The sequence below is a fragment of the Cryptomeria japonica genome, chromosome 9, assembly GCF_030272615.1.
Source record: "Cryptomeria japonica chromosome 9, Sugi_1.0, whole genome shotgun sequence".
NCBI classification, from domain to species: domain Eukaryota; kingdom Viridiplantae; phylum Streptophyta; class Pinopsida; order Cupressales; family Cupressaceae; genus Cryptomeria; species Cryptomeria japonica.
The window spans coordinates 157,369,205-157,389,966 of NC_081413.1; the positions used below are offsets into that span (position 1 = coordinate 157,369,205).

Consider the following 20,762-nt stretch of genomic DNA (forward strand, 5'->3'; position numbering starts at 1 on the left):
ATTATTTAAGGTGAAGAGATCAGATGGATTAGCAAAAACAACTAATGAATTGGATAACCCCAAGCCATTGGCTGCCAAAACATCTGAAATGTTGGTATAGTTTCCAGACATTGAACCTATGCTATTGGCCTCGTTAATAATTGCAGGTCCCAAGCCCATAACAATTGGAGGGAGAACCTGATTTGATGATGTCAAGATGGGTTGGCCAAGGTAAGAATGAGAAATATTGGTAACAGCCTGCATATCATCTGCAGGTTTATACCACAACCCACTGTGTGATTGTGATTGTGAGAGCAATGGATTACTTTGTTGCTGGTCATGAGCAGTTTTGGATTCAGCAGCATCATTACAATAGCTGGCTGCACCTCTTGGTGAACCCATTCTATTGCCCTGGCTGCATTCACAATTCCATCAACATCTCTTAATCCTGTCTCCTTGATATAAGTTATAAGTTGTCCTATAGGTAGTGCGCTGCTTTTAATTCTTTGCAACGCTATAAAATCTCTTGTCAAAGTTTGTAACTGAATCATTGCCTCTAAATTTGATTGTAGCAATGTCATATATCACAGCCGCCTCTTCCTCGGTACCTGCCAGTTGAAAGACCCAACGAGGTTACCACAACTTTTAGCTGGTTTACTTGATAAATCATTTTTCTAAGAGAAATATATAGTAGACTTGTTCATGTTTGGTGTACTCACTGTATGCTCCCAGATATACGTCTTTGTTTCCATTAATTCTTCCAATTCTGGCCTGCCACTTTCGCTTTTGATTGTGTCTGCGATATGTTACAGATTTAACATTAGAAAACAGCTTTTCCTACTGATGTTTAATGAATAACCATTTCTATAGTCAAAACCCTAAATAAAGCTAACAATTCAAGTACAGACCTTGTTACTCCACGGTAAATTGATTCGCCTCTTGTAAAGCCACTACTCTTTCTACATCAATGATAGATGATTATATGTAAGCACCATACGTGAAAGTAATCCAATACAATATCTTAAAGTAAATCTAAAATGCTTTCATAGACCTTAGTTGGACCCTGCTATGAATGATCTTTTTGATGGGTCATTTCAATAGGAATAAATTCAAGCTAGGGCAACTGTTCACATATTTAAAATATCGAACTTTCTCTAGCAATATATATATACTCTGTCAGTTTCGCAAACAAAAGCGCCACTACCACATTTTTAATCTAAGAGACTTCAATGGAAAGAATTCTTATAGCTTTTGAGATAATTAGTATAGTCTACTGTGGTCATCTGTTTCATGACTTCGAGCTCTTCTTTGTAATCAGTTATCTACATTAAATATGCCATTTTAACAGTGGATTCAATACAAATTTTTGTAAAGGTAGATGCTGTGTAAACTGTGATAATAAGTACAGTCTTATATACAATGTAAAATTCTTACTGGAAAATTTATTGTGCTTTTGTCACCCCAATACTTGAGAGCAGCCTTATCATATGCTCTCGCTGCTTCCAATTCAGTGCCATAGCCACCTTCCAGTGCATCAACTTTAGGTCAACACTTCAATCCAATCTAGTTCAGCTCACAGCTAAATGTAAAGTACCAGTGACTAGAGTTTCAAATCAGTATTTAAATGCTATTCTTAACAACTGCAATATATCTACAAAATGATATACTCACCCAAATATACTGTTGAAGATTTCAACGGATGTCCAGATTTGAAGGATGACAAGGTCACACACATAAACAGCAAAGGAAAAGAACTGATCCATAAAGAAACTGATGAAAAGCGCTAAAATTACTCTATATAGAAACACAAGGGTTCCACAGTCTATTATAAAATTAGGGTTCCACAGTCTATTATAACTGTAATTAGTGTTCCTCCACATTATATTTATAAATTTTTGAAAAATTTATATTTCAAATCAACTTTTCAAGCTACCCTTAGAACAGTGATACAATGGTTAATCTTTCTAATGGTGATCTAAATCAGTTTAACATACCTTGTCTATTCTTTCGTTTGTGACCACCTTGAATGAAGCTGTTGTCCCACAAATGGGCTTCATATCTCCCTGTCCATTTATGTCTGCAAGACAAAATGTCAAAGATATAAACTTCTATTACATGGACCGTGAAAAAATTATAACAGCTAAATCAGATACATGCTTATATATAACTTTCTTGGCGACTCCACGGTACTTTGAAGTTCTTACTGAAGTTCTTTTGAACATGGGATTTCTCGCTCTTGTTTGGTTCAGACTAAGTGTCTTGTTATCAGGAGGACAAACTTTATTACTACCCATTGAAACAGGAGTAGGAACCAAAGCAAAAGCATTTTCTGTAGTAGAAATGGTTGAAGGCGTGCTTGGCTGAGTATTTCCATTCACAGGCAAAGTTATCTAAATCAAAGGTATCTGATGCAAAAAAATTTAAACAGTTATGATTTGTAGATTGCCATGAAAAACAATTATTCTTATGAATCAATGTTATAAAATCTAGCCTTTTTGACATATATTCTATTCAACATTTCACAATTTTTATCATCTAAATTATATATTAGATTATTTATTTTTAAAATTCCTTTATCTAATTTTCACATTGTGCATTAAGGAACCATGCTGTATTAGTTATGATTTTTGAACAAATAATTTTTAAATGTCAATAGTTAAACTTAATTCAAATTGAGAAATTCAATCCTTAAAAATCAATTGTAATAAGAGTAGCTATACTATGTATATATACAATTTCACTACTGTAAGTATAAGCTTTATCTAATGTTCCATTGAATTGAAACAAACCCTACATTAAATCTATTCACACTTCAACAAACTAAAACCTGCTTTCTACTGTGGAAAAAATAACCTGAACCTAATTTTTTGTAAAGATCTTTACAAATAACATGAAATGAAAATCTGATAACCTCACTAATCTATTATGTAAATTAGAAACCAAATGCAACATGGTCCATCAGAAATGTGTATATTTATAGATATAAAATTTATGTAAAAATTTAATCATATTCTATACATTACAAATGATCATTTAATACTACATTTTCACAATAGATACATTCATATGTTCAAATTTTGTATATATAATTGATATTTTAAAAAAATATTTGTAAATTGAGAGACACTTGTGAGACTCTAATGGGAGCTCCTAAACAACCCAACAAATAAACTATATGAGAGTCAAGTCCAACAACTTAACAAATAAGCTATAAGATACTTTGGTGTCAGCTTCCAAGCCACCCAACAAATAAGTCATATGATTATATTAAGGTCCATCTATAATCAACCACAAACTTAACCCTAAAGAGACTCTTACCTCAAATTCCTAACCTTATCTTCAATTATATTCTAATAAAATCATCCACAATCTTAACCCTAAAGAAACTCTAACCTTAAATTCCATCATATTAAAATCACTACAAATCTCACTTTTCCAATAAAATATCACATCGTTCATCAAATCAATAAACATTGACTGATATATTATTAATAAACTACCTTGATTCAACCCTAACCTGATTCAACCCTAACCTAATCTAAACCTTATTCATCGGAAAACTTGGTTAAAAAAAGGGATACAATCAAATCTAGAAACAAGAAAAAAATAGCATTGTAGATTGCGGAAAACTAATAATAACATCATAAATATTAATAGACTAAACAAGAACATAGAAAAAATGTGGCATATCATACCTCTATCATTGCTGCCATCATTTCCATTTTTAGGAAAATAATATGATAAGAGCTCCTCTAAATACTTATTCGAGAGAAGAGTATGACAGTGTTCCATTTCGCAATTTCAGATGCGTATACTTTATTTTTAATCTAATAAATATATGAGAAGACCTAATTTCATGAAAGATTATAAAACCATTACTCCTATATGTACCAATACTAACCTAGCCCTACCCGAGTTATTATAAGAGGGCAATGACGGCTATATTTATTGAAATGAAAAGGTTACTCAGTTTTTTAACTAATGTACACTTTTTTTTTTGGTTAATTCTAAATTATAGGGTTTGTGTAAATATCAATTTTACAGCTTCTAAAGAAATCATTTGCATGCAAATCTGTAAAGAGAGAATCCTTATAAAAAGATACTCGAAACTCTAAAGGTAAAAACTCTAAAGAATTATAAGATTCCAAAGTCTAGTTTAAGTGTAGAGTATAATAGACTAATAATTAAATAAATAATTATTAGATAACTCTAACACTCCCCTTTAAGATGAACTTATGGAGTAGCTAAAAAGAAACTAAGGACTAAAAAAACATGTGAACAAAAAAACATGAAAGCGACAATGGGTCCTGACAACTAGGCCTGATGAGGTACTGAAAGCGACAATGGGTCCTGACAACTAAGCTTGATGAGGTACCCAAGTACAATAAAATCTCTGTAAAGTGGAGAAAAAGGAGAAAACCCTATGGGAACAAAATTCATCTTCAAGAAGAGGTGAAAGCTCAAGTGAAGGACTAAGAAGCCTCCAGACAAGAGTGTTCCAGAAAATAGGAACAAAAAATAAGAGCATGAAAAACACCATTGAAGAATGAAATAGTTGCAAACACTATCGAAGAGTAACTGCTGATCTGAAGAACCTCCACTGATTTAGAACATGACTAGATAGAGAAGACTATAATCTATATGAGTGCCCTCAAATGACACTACTCAAGTCAAATGGCAAACAAAGACAAACAACTGAACTCAAAGATGAAGATGGCATAAAACACCAAAGCCCAAAGAGCTGATCAATCGAACCAAGGAAGCATTAGAACTAACAGGACAAACCTCCCCATAATGTTGAAAAGGGAGAGGGACATGTACACTGAAAAGAACGGCCAACAAGAACTGCATGACGAAGAACCAGGAATATTGAAGGTGCAGAGAAAGTACATAGTGTCATGGAAGGAACACTCACTTGACACATATCATGAGGCTAATATCGTGGAAGGAACATTCACATGACAAAGGTAGATGGAAAACAAAGGCAAACATCAACCCCTCCATGACACTTTATAAGTAGTGCATGTACAATAAGGCACAAGATGTGTAGGATCCCAAGTATACAATGCATAGTGGCACTTTATCTCAATGTTTGCATAAATAAAATGCTACAATAATCAAAAGAGACAGAAGACTAGAAATAGAAAGACAACCAAAGACAAGACATCCTACTCAAAGAAAGAGATCCTAGGACCTGAAACATCCAAGATATTCACCATAGTGTTGAAAAGAAAAAATTGAATAAAATATACCTAATGTAGAATCTAGAAATAAAAATCATATGAATGGAAAGTACACATTATAAGATTTCCAATGATATAAAGTTTTCAAAAAATGAAGGTTGGATGCTCAAGTTATGTCTCCCGAAGTGCAAAAATGAACCTCTCACTTTGACAGCAAAAAACACCATTAAAAAAGAAAAATCAAAAGATCAAACCTCCAAATCTGGATAGACATCGGAAAGAGATTTTCGATGATATACGTTTTGTCAAAAAATGCCTCCCTATGCCCAAGATATGGCCAAAAAATTGAAGGTGCTCCGGATGGGCCCAAAAGAGGCCTGAAAAACAAGGGAGGGGTCGGAAGCAGGCTGGCAGCTCCTAGGTGGCGTGGGAGTGGTGTAGGGATGATGGTTAGACAGTATCTAGGTGGAGCCTGGCAGGTGGCGGGAGGTCGGCAAGAGCTTGGCGGGCGGTGGGAGCCTGGCGGGTGGCAAGGCAGATCTGGGTGGAGGTCATGAGGCCAAGCGAAGGGACCAAGGTGGGCGGAGGGACCAAGGGTAGTGGTCGGTCTGCAAATGTCAGTGAGGCATGGGATATGGCCTGCACTGCCTGCTATAGTGGGTATGAGAACCACAGGTCTGTATAAGCAAGTACTTGCGGGTACCCTAATTTAATCCCCCCTCTTTTAAAAAACTTGCCTCCTGCTTTTCTCCGATTTTTTGTAAAAATAATCAGAGCGAAATTTTTATTTAAAAAAAAAATTGTACAACCCCCATTAATTTTTTTTGCCTCAATCTGCGTGCCCGAGGCTGTACAGCCTGGGGCCTAATTTTTTTTGCCTCCCGAACACCTAACACCAAAATATATCAAATTTTATATCAAAATTTGTGGAATCAGCCTCCTGAATCCAAGCGTGAGGTCCTTTTGGCATCAAAATATATCAAAAAATCAGATACCCCTAGAAATGGAAAAAAAAAACAACTACACAAACACCCAAATACACAGATATGAAGAACAAGGCCCCAAAAATCTCATGAAGAGAATAGGGGTATGCAAATATGGAGCTCAGAAACCATATTGGAATTGAGGAAAAAATTAACTCTACACCTCCCAAAGATCACATGCATGCAAACTTGTCACAGAAGGAGAGAAGCAAAAAATCTAGGGAGGCCATAATTCAGGGATCTAGAAAAAAGAGTCATATTGATTGTGCAACAAGAAGGAAATTCAATAATTACAATTTTTATGAAAATACAAAGAGAGAATCCTTATAAAAGGATACTCAAAACCCTAAAGAATTATAAGATTCCTAAGTTTAGCTTAAGCATAGAGTATAATAGACTAATAATTAAATAAATAAATATTAGCTATTAAAAGATAACTCTAAAATTTAATTTTGAGACTTATTTATATATGGTTTTATATTCATGTATAAATTATAAGAAAATAAAATGTAATTATTGAATGTAATTACTTAATTCAGTTTTTGTTTCTACATTTTATGCTACTATGGATGTTCACGATGCTGAAGGTAAGATAGTTGAGTTTACTCCTAATTATGTTTACATTAGGGACATGGAGACTAGAGATTTCATTTCTATAGGAGTGGTGGATTATTCCTCTCGGTTGTATTCCTTCTCTCATTTTGCTCTTGATGATGATTTTACTTTGACTAATGTTGAGACTCTTCCATCAAGGGTGAATCATGTTTGTGAGGAGAAAGGTGAATCATGTTTGTGAGGAGAAGTTTAGACACTTAAATCTAGGTGTTCTTGATATGAGCGTTGAACTTCCTACTTCTCCATCTCCTCCTTATTTAAACTTGAGATCTACTCTTCAACAGGTTGATCATAGTCTTTCAAATCTTTCTTTGTGGGATGAGTTCTTGACATGTATTTCAGATTTGTTTATTGAGTCTCATATTGCAGATTTAGGAGACATACTTGAGGGGATTTCTCTTCTCTTTAATGAATGTTCCATCGTAGCTGGACATTCATCTGCCTTGTCTTTGGATATTAATATTCATGAGTGTCCTCATTCACTTGATTTGTCACATTTCGAGGTTCAGTTTGATCATGCTTATGTGATGGCTTCTTCGAGCTTGGAGACTCCTACTCAGTTTTAAGAGATTCATACTTGGAGAATTCCTTTCTTCTTTTTTTAGCTAGATATGGAGTGGCTTCTTCATCATTTAGTAGACTTGTTTCTCTGTAAGGGGATATGTGTTTTTTGTAGGCATTGGATCATATTTTATTTTTAGGCATACTTCATCAACATTCGAGCTTCTTTATTATTAGGGGATATCATGTCTCTCTTTTTTCTTCCTATTGGGGGATATTTGGTTGTATATACACGATGTATGTAGTTCTTGGGGGATCACGAGTCCTCTATTCATCATCATTTTCTGATTTATTTTCTCTCTTTTGGAGAAGAGTTTCATCCCATCCAATTTTTAACTTTTCTCTCATTGTGCGTGATAGCACTTTTCATTCTACATTGTTACCTAACATGGTCTAGTAGCTAGGACCCATATTGCATAATAATGTACTCCCTAAGCTACACTTAAAGAGGGGTGTTGATGTAATTAAGTGTTGTACCCAGTAAAGTCTTCACCTACGTCCACATTACACTTATCACTTACTTAGTAACTACTTTAGGAACATTCCCACTATAGGTGGAATTCTCACCTTGGGTGGACTTATAACACTATCACTTATTCACCTTAAGTGGGTTATAGGTTATCATTTGCATAAGATTATGACACTTACGAACATCGTATGTAATCCTTCATTTGACCTTGCCTTTGTACATGCAATGGTCATCAAGTATAGTTTCATGTCCATTAGCAATATCACAAATCTTTTATTGGGAAGTAATCTTTCTTTCCATTCTCTCTTATGGAAGTTATTTTGGTCTTTAGAGATCTTGGGGGTTTTGTAGAGTCACCAAATACTCTAATAGTCTCAAAGATCATTGATTAATGGTTTGTTGAACCTAAATTTCTATAACGATGATCATCGAGATCAGTGAACATATAAATAGTTACTAAAGTTGTGAGAGTTTTTATCACAAAAGTTGTGAAACTTTTGATTGCAAAGATTAATGTTAAAATTGACCACAAATGTCATTGCTAAATTTGTGAAGGTTTTGATTACAAAAGATCATTGTGGAAATTAATTGTATAAATTATTTATAAATTTTGTGAAAGGTGTGATCACAAAGAAGTTTGGAAATGCTTCACTATTTTTCTGATATAAGCATGACAATCATCTTATTATGGATAAGATGGAAAAAATTAATAAAGTGTTAGAGAAATGATGATACCATAAAGCTTTGAAGTTGTGCACATTTCCATGGATCAATGGAGAAACTATTCAACCCCACATGAGAATGTTGCAACTTAATCAATGAAGAAGGAGGAGATCGAAGAGAAAAGCTTGCGATTAACATGCAATGAATTTCTATGAATTGATTTGTTATAATGTACAAATGAGATTGCTTATATAGGCAAGGGGCTAGATGATTGAGAGCACAAGTAATGCCATGTGTCTCAATGAGATAAGAGAGTAGGTACAACTACTCTATAACAAAATTAAATGCATAAAACTAAATGATCTATATCTAGAATGACAACTAATATAACTAACATGAATAATATTAAATGATTGTGTTAAGTGACAAATAAAGCTATCCTAACTTAATTAGAGTAAATATAATAAATTTAATTTACTCCAACACTTCTCTTTAAGTGCAACTTAGGGAGTGGAACTATTATCCATATGATGTTAGACTAAGTATGAAGATTCAATATGCAAAAACTAGGCCATGTTAAGTACCCATGCACAACTAATCATGCAACTAATCTCTCGCAAACACAGAAAAAGAGAAAAACACATGGGACAAAACTCCTCTTCAAAAAAGAGATATGCAAGTTACATACAAGTAATAGATCATGTGATGCATAGAGGTCTCACATCAATACCCCCCTAAACTACATCCATCATGAGAATATAATACAATCACCCATCTAATGAAGAGAAAGATAGAGATGAAATTGCCCCCTCATAGTAAATAATCACCTACAAAAACGGTAAGTGTCTAAAGATAAAATATTATGGAATGCTTACAAACAATAAGCCTCTCCTCTTAGGAATGAACAAAACCATATATAGATGCTTTATTTATATTCAAAGAAAGATGGAAGCATGAAGAATGAAGATAATTTATCTAAAAACTACTCATGTGTCTCCTTGTCTGTGAAAGATGATGATGCCACACTCCAATCAAGTACACACCCAAACACATAAGAAAGTGACAAGTTGGAACTTTGTAGAAACTAATATGGAACAAGATCGAAAGACCAATATACTAAAATATTTCCTCCAACCAAATGGGAAAGACAATGATAGTCCTGAATTAGACTAATATGGTTGATGGGAGGTGTTTGATGACAATTGATTGACGTTGGAAGGTGCCAATATGATGGAGATGTCAATCACCAAAAGACTCTCCTCTAGATATCCATAATCTTAAAAGAAAATATCTCAATACAATCAACAATTTCATAGGTTGAATATATGTTGGAGGAAAAAAACCGTGGCTTCACAATAAAAATGTATGAATGCAGAAGAATATCATTGCCAATAATTGCATTGGAGGAAATAGAATCTATCGCGAATGTCATTTTAACGCTGCTCCGAAAAAGTTCACTCCAAAGATTGCAATAATATCATTAGTAAGAATGTTTTATTGTAGATTGCCACCCAAATCATGCTACAACGACAAACTAGGTATCAAAATATCACTAGTGAATATTGTGAAGTATAGAAGAGCGAAAACAAAAATAGAAAACTAGAAAAAAAATATATAAAACAATCAGACACCAGAATTTATCATGGTTCACCATGGCTACATCCACTCTAAGAAGAGGAATATTTAATTATATCAAATTGCACATATAGAATAAAACAACATCATACTTATGTAAGCTATGATAAAGCTGAAGAGTCACCAATTGGAGGGAAAGTGTGTGTCTGTTGGCCTTCAGTCTTTACAATCTCCCACCTGAATTCCAATGGATGTTGTAAATGATGAAACATTCCCTTTCTCTATATTCAATTTTACTTCAGTTTAACAAGATGAAGAGAAGTCCTGGCACATTCTAACTTCTCTTTGGGAATAATCTTGGTTAAGATGTTAGTCGGATTGACCTTTGTGTCAATTTTTACAACTCTTAATTCTCCCTCTTCCACCACATGACGAACAAAATGAGCATGAATGTCAATATGTTTAGAACGACACTGAGATGAATGACTGTGAGCCATAAAAATAGCATTGTGACTATCACAAAACAAAACATAATCACTTTGTTGACAATGCAAATCACTAAACAATCGCTGTAACCAAATCATCTCCCTGGCACCTTCCGAAAGAGCCAAATAGTCAGCTTCGGCGAAAGAAAGAGCAACTGAATGTCGCAACCTTGAAACCCAACTAATGGAAGCTCCAACAAACATGAAGGCATAGCCAATAGTAGACCTTTGTTTATCTAAATCCCCGACAAGATCAGAATTAGTGAAACCTTAGAGCTGAACATTATTGCCACCAAAACATAAAGCATAATAAGAAGTGTCCTTAAGATACCTCAATATCCATTTAACTACTTCCCAATTAGGCTTCCCGGGATTGGACATAAATTTGCTTACCACTCCCACAACATGAACAATGTCACAGCGAGTGGAGACCATAGCATACATAATACTATGAATTGTGGATTTGTAAGGAATACCTTCCATAAATTCCTTATCCTCTTGGGTCTTTGGACACAAATCAGAGGATAAACAAAAATGAGCAGCAAGAGGAGTAGAGACAACCTTCGCGTCAGCCATACTAAATCTATCTATAACTTTATCAATGTATGCCTTTTGTGACAACATGATCTCCTTCTTTCGTCTATCTCTAGTGATTGTCATTCCAAAAATCTTCTTAGCTGCACCTAAGTCTTTCATAGAAAATCTTGTAGCTAATTGTACCTTTAATTCAGAAACAATCCTCTTACTCGTACCGACAACCAATATGTCATCAACGTAGAGTAGAAGAATAAAAAATTCTCCATTAGAAAGCTTCTTATAATAGACACAAGGATCAAATTCACATCTTATGAAATTGTGTTCATTAATGAAGCAATCTAACTTTAGACCATTATTGTGGGGCTTTTTTAAGCCCATATAAGCTACGCTTCAACTGACAATAAAAGTGTTCATGTCCCCATTGCATAAATCCTTCCGGCTTCTCCATGTATAGCTCTTCATCAATATCACCATGTAGAAAAGCCGTCTTGACATCCAACTGGTCAAGTTCAAGATCCCAAGATACAGCCAAACCCAAAATAGCCCGAATTGTGATCATTCTCACAAGTGGGGAGAAAATCTCATTAAAATCGATGCCTTTCTGTTGATCATACCCCTTGACAACCAATCTAGCATGATAACATTTCTGACCTGCATCCTCCTCTTTCAACTTGTATACCCAACGACTCTTCAAGGGTCTTTGATTAGGAGAGAGTGGTACTAAGTCCCAAGTGTTATTAGCCTGCAACGAACTCATTTCATCTTGCATCGCCTCTTGCCATTTCCTACAATCAATTGTTTGACAAGATTGTTTATAATTAACCGGTTCTGTCTGATCAACAACCAAAGGTTCAGGGTACTTTGCTAATAACAACTCATAATCTGAAAACTTAGATGGGGGGTCTTCGCTATCTTGTAGACCTTCATAATTGATTAGTGCTCAAGTTTTCGATATTGTCTTGGCTCTGTCCCTATGAATGAGTGATGTTTTGCCCAAATTGTGAAGTATCCATTTCAACGCACTAATCACCAACACGACATTGATCACCAACGCGACCCTTCATTGGGCGTTGAGAAGCCCCTTCGTATTTTTGTGCATCAATGGAGTGATAAAATTTCAATACACGATTATTATCAAATTTATTTGTATCGAGATCTTGTTGTGTATCGAGGTGTTTGGGCTGTCCACATTGAGCTTGGAAACCCAACGACATCTCCTCAACCATGAACTGCGGGTTGAAGGGTGGCCCACGACCACTGCCAAAGACCTCGTCACCCACGTGAGACCTGCAATTGGACGCATTGCCAGCATCGGTGATAAAAGGAGAGGGCGTGGACGTGACTTCCTGCCCGTCAGACCCAAGGCATGACTGTAATCCTTCCATACCCGAGAGAGTCTGCTCAGAACTGACAAGAATGGTTGAGGAGGGAGAAGAGACAGGGATGGGAGACAGAACATAGGTAGGAGAAACAGGTGGTGTTGTATGTCTCCCAGAAGAAACCTGTTCAACCTATCCATTATTGTGTATGTCGACTAAAGGTATATATTCAATGGTGGGACTGTCGCGTTCTTTCAAACTGGGAAACACTGCCTCATTAAAGGTAACATCTCTGCTACAAAGTATTTTCTTGTCAACCGGATCCCATAATCTAAACCCATGTTGGTTTTCACCATATCCCACAAAAACACAACGCTTCGATTTGGGGTCCAATTTTATTCGCTTCTTTTTGGGGATAGGCGCGAATGCTTCACAACCAAACACATGGAGGTGACTGTAGGAAATCCACGTGCTCAACCATTCCTCCTCAAGAATGCCAAAATCCAAGCGAAAAGAGGGACTCTGATTAATTAAGTAAACCATTGTATTAAAGGCTTCTGCCCAAAACTCTTTCCCCAGTCCAGCATTGGAAAGCATGCACCATGCTTTCTCCAAAATCGTCTTGGTTAACGTTTTTGGTGCTCTATTCTCTTGAGGTGTAAACGGAACAGTTTAAATTCTCTGAATTCCATTATCCACACAAAAAGTATCAAACACTAATGAACAATATCCACCTCCATTATCGGATTGTAAATACTTAATGTGATATCCACTCTGATTTTCAACTAAAGCTTTGAACAGTTTGAATTTACTAAATACTTCAGATTTCCTACTAATCATGAAAATCCAGACCTTCCTAGTGCAACAACCAAGAAATGTTACAAACGACTTTTCACGACCAAGAGAGGTTACCTCTATTGGTCCAAAAACATCCAAATAAACAAGCTCCAAAGGTGAAGTTCTCTTGTCACAACCCATCTTCAAGAAGTTGACCCTCTTTTTCTTGCCATAAAGGCAATGGTGACAAAAATCCAAATCCACAGATTTTAAACCCGGTAATTGATCTCTTTTTATCATCACCTCAAGTCCTTTCTTGCTCATATGTCTGAGCCTTCGATGCCAAAGCTCGGTTTCTCTGTTTGCCATCACCATAGTAGCTCCCACTTGAGAGTCATTATAAAAAATATAAAGGCTGCCCACCTTGTTCCCTTTGGCAATCAACAAGGATCCTTTGATTAATTTTCATGTATCTAAAGAGAAAATTATATTGCAGTCTTGAGTAAATAATTGGCTTACGGAAATCAGATTTCTCTTAAATTTTGGGACATATCTCACATCTTGTAACAACCATTTACCTCCGTTCTTTAACTGCAACAAAACATCACCCCTATCAATGATGTCACATGATTTATTATCCCCTAAAATTTTTTTCCCCAAATTGTCCCTTTTGGTAATTTACAAAGGCCTCCATACAAGAGGTAGCATGAAAGGAGGCTTTGGAGTCTAAAACCCAAGAACTTGAAGTAGTATCACTTGTAGATAAAATTAAAACACTATCCTCCTTATCAAAAACAACATTAGCCTCGTTGTCTCTTACCTTCTCTTGAGCTCTTTTGTAAGAATGACAATTCCTTTTGGTGTGGCCAGCCTTGCCACAAAACCAACACTTGCCAAATCTACCTCTTGATTTTGACCTCTTAGCAGATTTTGATCGTCTATGATGATGATTTCTGCCTCTATTATGACTCCTTCCTCTATTTTCGGTATTCACCACTGTTAGAGTTTCACCAGATGACCCCTCATCATTTTTTCTTCTCATATCTTCACTGAGAAGAGTAGCCACAACATCATCAAAGATCAGCTTGTTCTTGTCGGATACCGAAGTGCTCATAGCTATTACAACTCCATCCCAACTGCTTGGTAAAAAGTATAACAAGAGAACAACTTTGTTTTCATCATCTTGTGTCATTCCTATAGAATTCGCTTGGCTGATCAAAGTGTTGAATTCATTGATATGATTCACCATGATACCTCCTCCTTTCATCTCGAGTTTATATAACTTCTTCATGATGAATACTTTATTCGTAGCTGAAGCCATAGCATACATAGATGTAAGTTTGTCCCAAACTTCTTTCATTTTAGATTCAGCTGTGACATTATTGGACAGCGAAAGAAAAATCATTTCTCTAGCCTTGTCTAAATTTTCCCAGTCTTCATCAGCCATTGTGGATGGCTTCTTCGCTTTCCCTTTAAGAGCGAGTGAGAGGTCTTGCTTTATCAGCAAAGACTCCATCTGCACTTTCCACAAGCCAAAGTTCTGGCTAGAGAACTTCTCGATTTTAGCTTCTTCCATTTCTCAGGAATTCAATCACCAAATTCCAACCAACAGCTTTAACCTGCTCTGATACCAATTGTGAAATATAGAAGAGGGAAAACATATACAGAAAACTAGAAACAAAATATACAAAACAATCCCACACCAGAATTTATGGTGGTTCACCAAATGGCTACATCCACACTGAGCAAGGAATAAGCTGAAGAGGCACCAATTAGAGGGAAAGAGAGTGTCCGTTGGCCTTCAGTCTTCACAAATATATTGTTGTTGACTTGGATAAGAAGGTTTTGCAGGAGGAATATCGCTACCAATAGTCTCAGATTGGTTGATATATTGCTCCGAGTTGATATATATCTTTGGAAGTGTAACACGGTTGGAATAAATCAGTCTTTAAGCACTGCATGTATGAATATCACTACGACTGACAAACAAAAGATGAAAATATTGATATCGCTACCACATAAACAATAATAATTGCTAAGGTAATGTATGTCACTGTGAGTAGGAGGATTTGTCGTTTGCAAACAAGAAAAATAATATCGCACAGTTGTTATGACAAATTGAATGGAGGCAACTTCTGAAAAATTTGAGAATTTTCAATGCCCTAAATGAAGTCAACTCTGGAAACAGGACAATGGGAGATTGAATAATAAATCACTCTCTCTAGTCATTGCAAGTATATATGTCACTGCAATTTACAGATGGAAAGAGGAAAAATGTCACCACAGTTAGGAACAATAGAGTGAGGTGACTTCTGTCAACATTGAATTGATATCAACTCTATGATTTGGTCTGTAGGAAGATAAATAATAGATCTGTTATCAACTATCCAATTTTATGATCCGGAAGGTAATTTGTCTAGATGAAGCTCTATTATCATGTCGGAGAAATTATGAGTCCATGAAGCTATGTACATTTCAATGGATCAATCAAGAAACTATCCTACCACACACAAGAATGTTGCAACTTGATCAATAAAGAACAATGGAGATCAAAGAGAAAAGATTGACATTAACCTACAATGACTTACTATGAATTGATTTGTTACAATGTACAAATGAGCTTGCTTATATAGGCAAGAGGCTAGACAATTGAGAGCACATGGAATGCCATGTGGCTCAATGAGATAAGAGAGTAGTAGGAGTGGATACAACTACCCTCTATCAAAATTACATGCATAAAACTAACTCATCTTTATCTAGAATGAGACTTAAGATAATTAACATGAACAATACTAAATTATTGTTTTATGCCACAAATAAAGCTATCCTAAGTAAACTTAGAGTAAATAGAATAAATCTAATTTACTCCAACATCAAGGAGTTCAGTGATGTTTAATATTTTTCATTTGTACATGGGTTTCTAACAATTATTTTATTTGATCCTTATATTTGGAAATACAAAAAGAATTAATTTATGCTCTCCAAATTTTTACATAGGGTTGGTAAGACGTGTCCTCCCCAATCTAGTTTTAAATTATTATTGGGGCTCTTAAATAGAGGTAATCTAGGTGTGGCAAGGATAGGGGTTCAGCCATGCTAATGATGTAAAACTGGTTTTGGTTTTTTCTTAGGCTGTGGAAAAAAACATCAAAAACATGATACAACTCCAATTTATTTTGATGGCTATTAATTAAACTTGTGAGTTTGGTTTGACAAATTTTATTTGTAAATTTGAAATAAATTATTCTTAATTTCCCTTCTGAACATGAACATAATAAGTATTTAAGTATCTCTTGAAGGCCAGCTTCTTTTGTTGAATAGATCAATTGCTTCACTCCAAATTTTGAAGTTATCTCCTTTGTTCATATAAATAAGGTATGCAATGTTGTAGCAGACTGGCTTGTTTCTGAATTAACGTTTGCATTGTCTAATAAATTTTCACAACTTCTCTAACTTAGTAATAAATAAAAGATTTGAATTCTTCAATGAATATTACAGTTATTTAATTTATTCTAATTTATATTGTTAACATAATAATGACAAACCTCCTTGATTTCCCTCTTCTTACTTTAAGACTGGCTCTTTCCAATTTAAAAAATCACAATCTCAATGCTGTAAACTGTAATTTTCTTCTATTGTTTTAAAAGATCTCATTTTTTCTCAACAAAAGAAAAAACGTAAGCTATGTGATAGGAGAACGAGAAAAGGACGTCACATTCATTTCAAAAAGTCATTCTTAACAAAACGGAAAGAGAACTATAGTATAGATCCCAGCTGGTTGAGGTTACTCTTTGAAGCTTGCAGTAAAAGATCCAACATGATTATAAGAGTGACATAAGAGTATAAGAATCAAACAACACCATAAGTCCTCTAATAACAAATGTCCAAGAAAGAGAGCGAGATAGGAGAAATATATTGAAGCTGTAACAGTCTACTTCAACCTTATTACTTAACAAAGCACTGCAACTATATTTAAGTGTATCCATTTATATCAAATTGTCTTCGGCAACTCCAATATCTCATTCGAAGTAACTAAAAATATGTCATGTATATCACTCCATTTGAACAGAATTCTTTTTACTGTTCCATGGTCGAGGGGATATACAAGCGTGGCCATTCGAGGGATTAGCTTGAGGTGGCAAGGATTCAAGAGGTTCTACAATCCAGCTACTATGCATCAAATTCTGATTTTCTAATCTACCCGGCACTGTGAACTTTTGGGTATTTAAGTAGGTTGCATTTCTTGCCAAGAGATCACTGCCTTCAAAATTTGCAGTACCCAATCCATTTGAAACGGTTCCCATCGGAATTGTCTGAAAATTATTTAAGGCGAAGAGATCAGATGGATTAGCAAAAACAACAGATGAATTGGATAACCCCAAACCATTGGCTGCAAAAACATCTGAAATATTGGCCTCGTTAATAATTGCAGGTCCCAAGCCCATATCAATTTGAGGGAGAACCTGATTTGATGATGTCAAGATGGGTTGGCCAAGGAAAGAATGAGAAATATTGGTAACAGCTTGCATATCATCTGCAGGTTTATACCACAACCCACTGTGTGATTGTGATGTTGACAGCAATGGATTACTTTGTTGCTGGTCATGAGCAGTTTTGGATTCAGCAACATCATTACAATAGCTGGCTGCACCTCTTGGTGAACCCATTCTATTGCCCACAATTCTGGGTGCATTCATAATTCTATCAACATCTCTTAATCCTGTCTCCTTGATATAAGTTATAAGTTGTCCTATAGGTAGTGGGCTGCTTTTAGTTCTTGAAAATCTATTGTCAAAGTTTGTAACTGAATCATTGCCTCTAAATTTGATTGTAGCAATGTTATATATGATAGCCGCCTCTTCCTCGGTACCTGCCAGTTGAAAGACCCAACGAGTTCACCACAACTTTTAGCTGGTTTACTTACTTGATAAATCATTTTTCTAAGAGAAATATATAGTAGATTTGTTCATGTTTGGTGTACTCACTGTATGTTCCCAGATATACGTCTTTGTTTCCATTAATTTTTCCAATTCTAGCCTGACACTTTCCCTTTTGATGGTGTCTGCGATATGTTACAGATTTAACATTAGAATACAGCTTTTCCTACTAATGTTTAATGAATAACCATTTCTATAGTCAGATCTTGATCTCAAAACCCTAAATAAAGCTAACAATTTAAGTACAGACCTTGTTACTCCACGGTAAATTGATTCGCTTCTTGTAAAGCCAGTACTCTTCCTACATCAATGATAGATGAATATATGTTAGCACCATACGTGAAAGTAATCCAATAGAATATCTTAAAGTAAATCTAAAATGCCGTCATAGACCTTATCTGGACCCTGCTATGAATGATCTTTTTGATGGGTCATTTGAATAGGAATAAATTCAAGTTAGTGCAACTGTTCACATATTTAAAATTTCGAACTTTCTCTACCTATATATATATATAGTTCATAAACAAAAGCGCCACTGCCACATTTTTAATCTAAGAGACTTCAATGGAAATAATTCTTATACCTTTTGAGATAATTAACAGTCTGCGGTGGTCATCTGTTTCATGACTTCGAGCTCTTCTTTGTAATCAGTTATCTACATAAAACATGCCATTTTAACAGTGGATTCAATACAAATTTTTGTAAAGGTAGACGCTGTGTAAAGTGCGATATTAAGCAGTCTTCTATACAATGTCAAATTCTTAATCGAAAATTTATTGTGCTTTTGTCACCCCAATACTTGAGAGCAGCATTATCATATGCTCTCGCTGCTTCCAATTCAGTGCCATAGCCACCTACCAGTGCATCAACTTTTGGTCAACACTTCAATCCAATCTAGCTCAGCTCACAGCTAAATTTAAAGTACCAGAGACTAGAGTTTCAAATCAGTATTTAAATGCTATGCTTAACAACTACAATATATCTACAAAATGATATGCTCACCCAAATATACTGCTGATGATTTCAACGGATGTCCAGATTTGAAGGATGACAAGGTCACACACAAATTATTTTTCATCAGTATAAAGACATCTTCGATCCATAAACAGCGAAGGAAAAGAACCGCTCCAGAAAAAAACTGATGAAAAACGCTAAATTAACTCTACATACAAACACTAGGGTTTCACAGTCTATTATAATTTTAATTAGGGTTCCTCCACATTATATTTATAAATGTTTGAAAAATTTATATTTTAAATCAACTTTTAAGGCTACCCTTAGAACAGTGATACAATGATTAATCTTTCTAATGGCGATCTAAATCATTTTAACATACCTTGTCTACCCTTTCGTTTGTGACCTTCTTTAATGAAGCTGTTGTCCCACAAATAGGCTTCATATCTCCCTGTCCATTTATGTCTGCAAGACAAAATGTCAGAGATATAAATTTTGTCTTGATAAAACCTTTTATTTATAGCTAGGTTTTATTTATAGCTTTCTTCTATTTTAGAAAATCAGATACATGGACTGTGAAAAAATTATAACATCTAAATCAGATACATGCTTATAAATAACTTACCTGGCGACTCCACGGTACTTTGAAGTTCTTACTGAAGTTCTTCTTGCTTGGTTCAGACTAAGTGTCTTGTTATCAGAAGAAGGATAAACTTCATTACTACCCATTGAAACAGGAGTAGGAACCAAAGCAAAAGCATTTTCTATAGTAGAGATGGTTGAAGGCATACTTGGCTGAGTATTTTCATTCACAGGCAAAGTCAGACCACAACTAGCATTAGCTACATTGCAACTTTCTGTAAGTACTAGAAAAGCCCCCACTAAGGGAGGCTTTGTTTGCAGATTGATTTCTCAGAACTGTGTCCCTCTCAGGCTGAAGCTTGAGTCATCATTATCACTATAAGCGAACTGCAATGCATTGGTGAGACTTGAAAGTGCAACATTATCTAAATCAAAGGTATCTGATGCAAAAATTTTAAACAGTTATGATTTGTAGATTGCCATGAAAAACAATTATTCTTATGAACCAATGTTATAAAATCGTAGCCCTTTTTAATGTGACCTTAACCATATTCCATTCAATATTTCACAATTTTTATCAAGTAAATTATATATAATATTTTTATTTTTAAAAATTCGAATATCTCATTTTCATATTGTGCATTAAGGAACCATGTGTCAAGGTGGTTTTAATTATGATCTCTGAACATATAAATTTTAAATGTCAACAGTTAAACTTAATTCAAATTGAGAAAACTTTATCTCAAAAATCATCTCTTCTTATAATAAGAGTTGCTATACAATGTATATATACAATTTCACCACTGCAAGTATAACCTTTATCTAGTGTTCCATTGAATTGAAACAAACCCTACATTAAATTTATTCACACTTCAACAAACTAAAACCTACTTTCTACTATGGAAAGAGTAACCTCAATCTTATTTTTTGTAAAGATCTTTTCAAATAACATCAAATGAAAATATCACAACCTCACTAATCTATTATATAAAGATTAAATACTACCAAGCTACCCAACAAATAAGCCATATGATTACATTATGCCAATCTATAATCCTTACCCAATATTTTACAAAGATGACTAACCTTAATCAACATACACTATGCCCACATATATCCATAGCTTCAATTACATCCTACTAA

At 34.9% G+C, this 20,762-nt stretch overlaps 1 protein-coding gene across 1 annotated transcript; it reads right to left on the minus strand.

The window, feature by feature from the left end:
- Positions 1-477: 477 nt before the first annotated feature.
- Positions 478-19,826, minus strand: LOC131059648 (AP2-like ethylene-responsive transcription factor CRL5). Its single transcript, XM_057992663.1, has 7 exons — positions 19,663-19,826; positions 19,420-19,502; positions 1,414-1,502; positions 1,230-1,301; positions 888-940; positions 699-775; positions 478-587 (listed from the first exon to the last, which is right to left on the minus strand). Exons 1-7 carry the CDS (start codon positions 19,824-19,826, stop codon positions 478-480), a joined length of 648 nt encoding a protein of 215 aa, XP_057848646.1.
- Between the last annotated feature and the right edge of the window lie 936 nt (positions 19,827-20,762).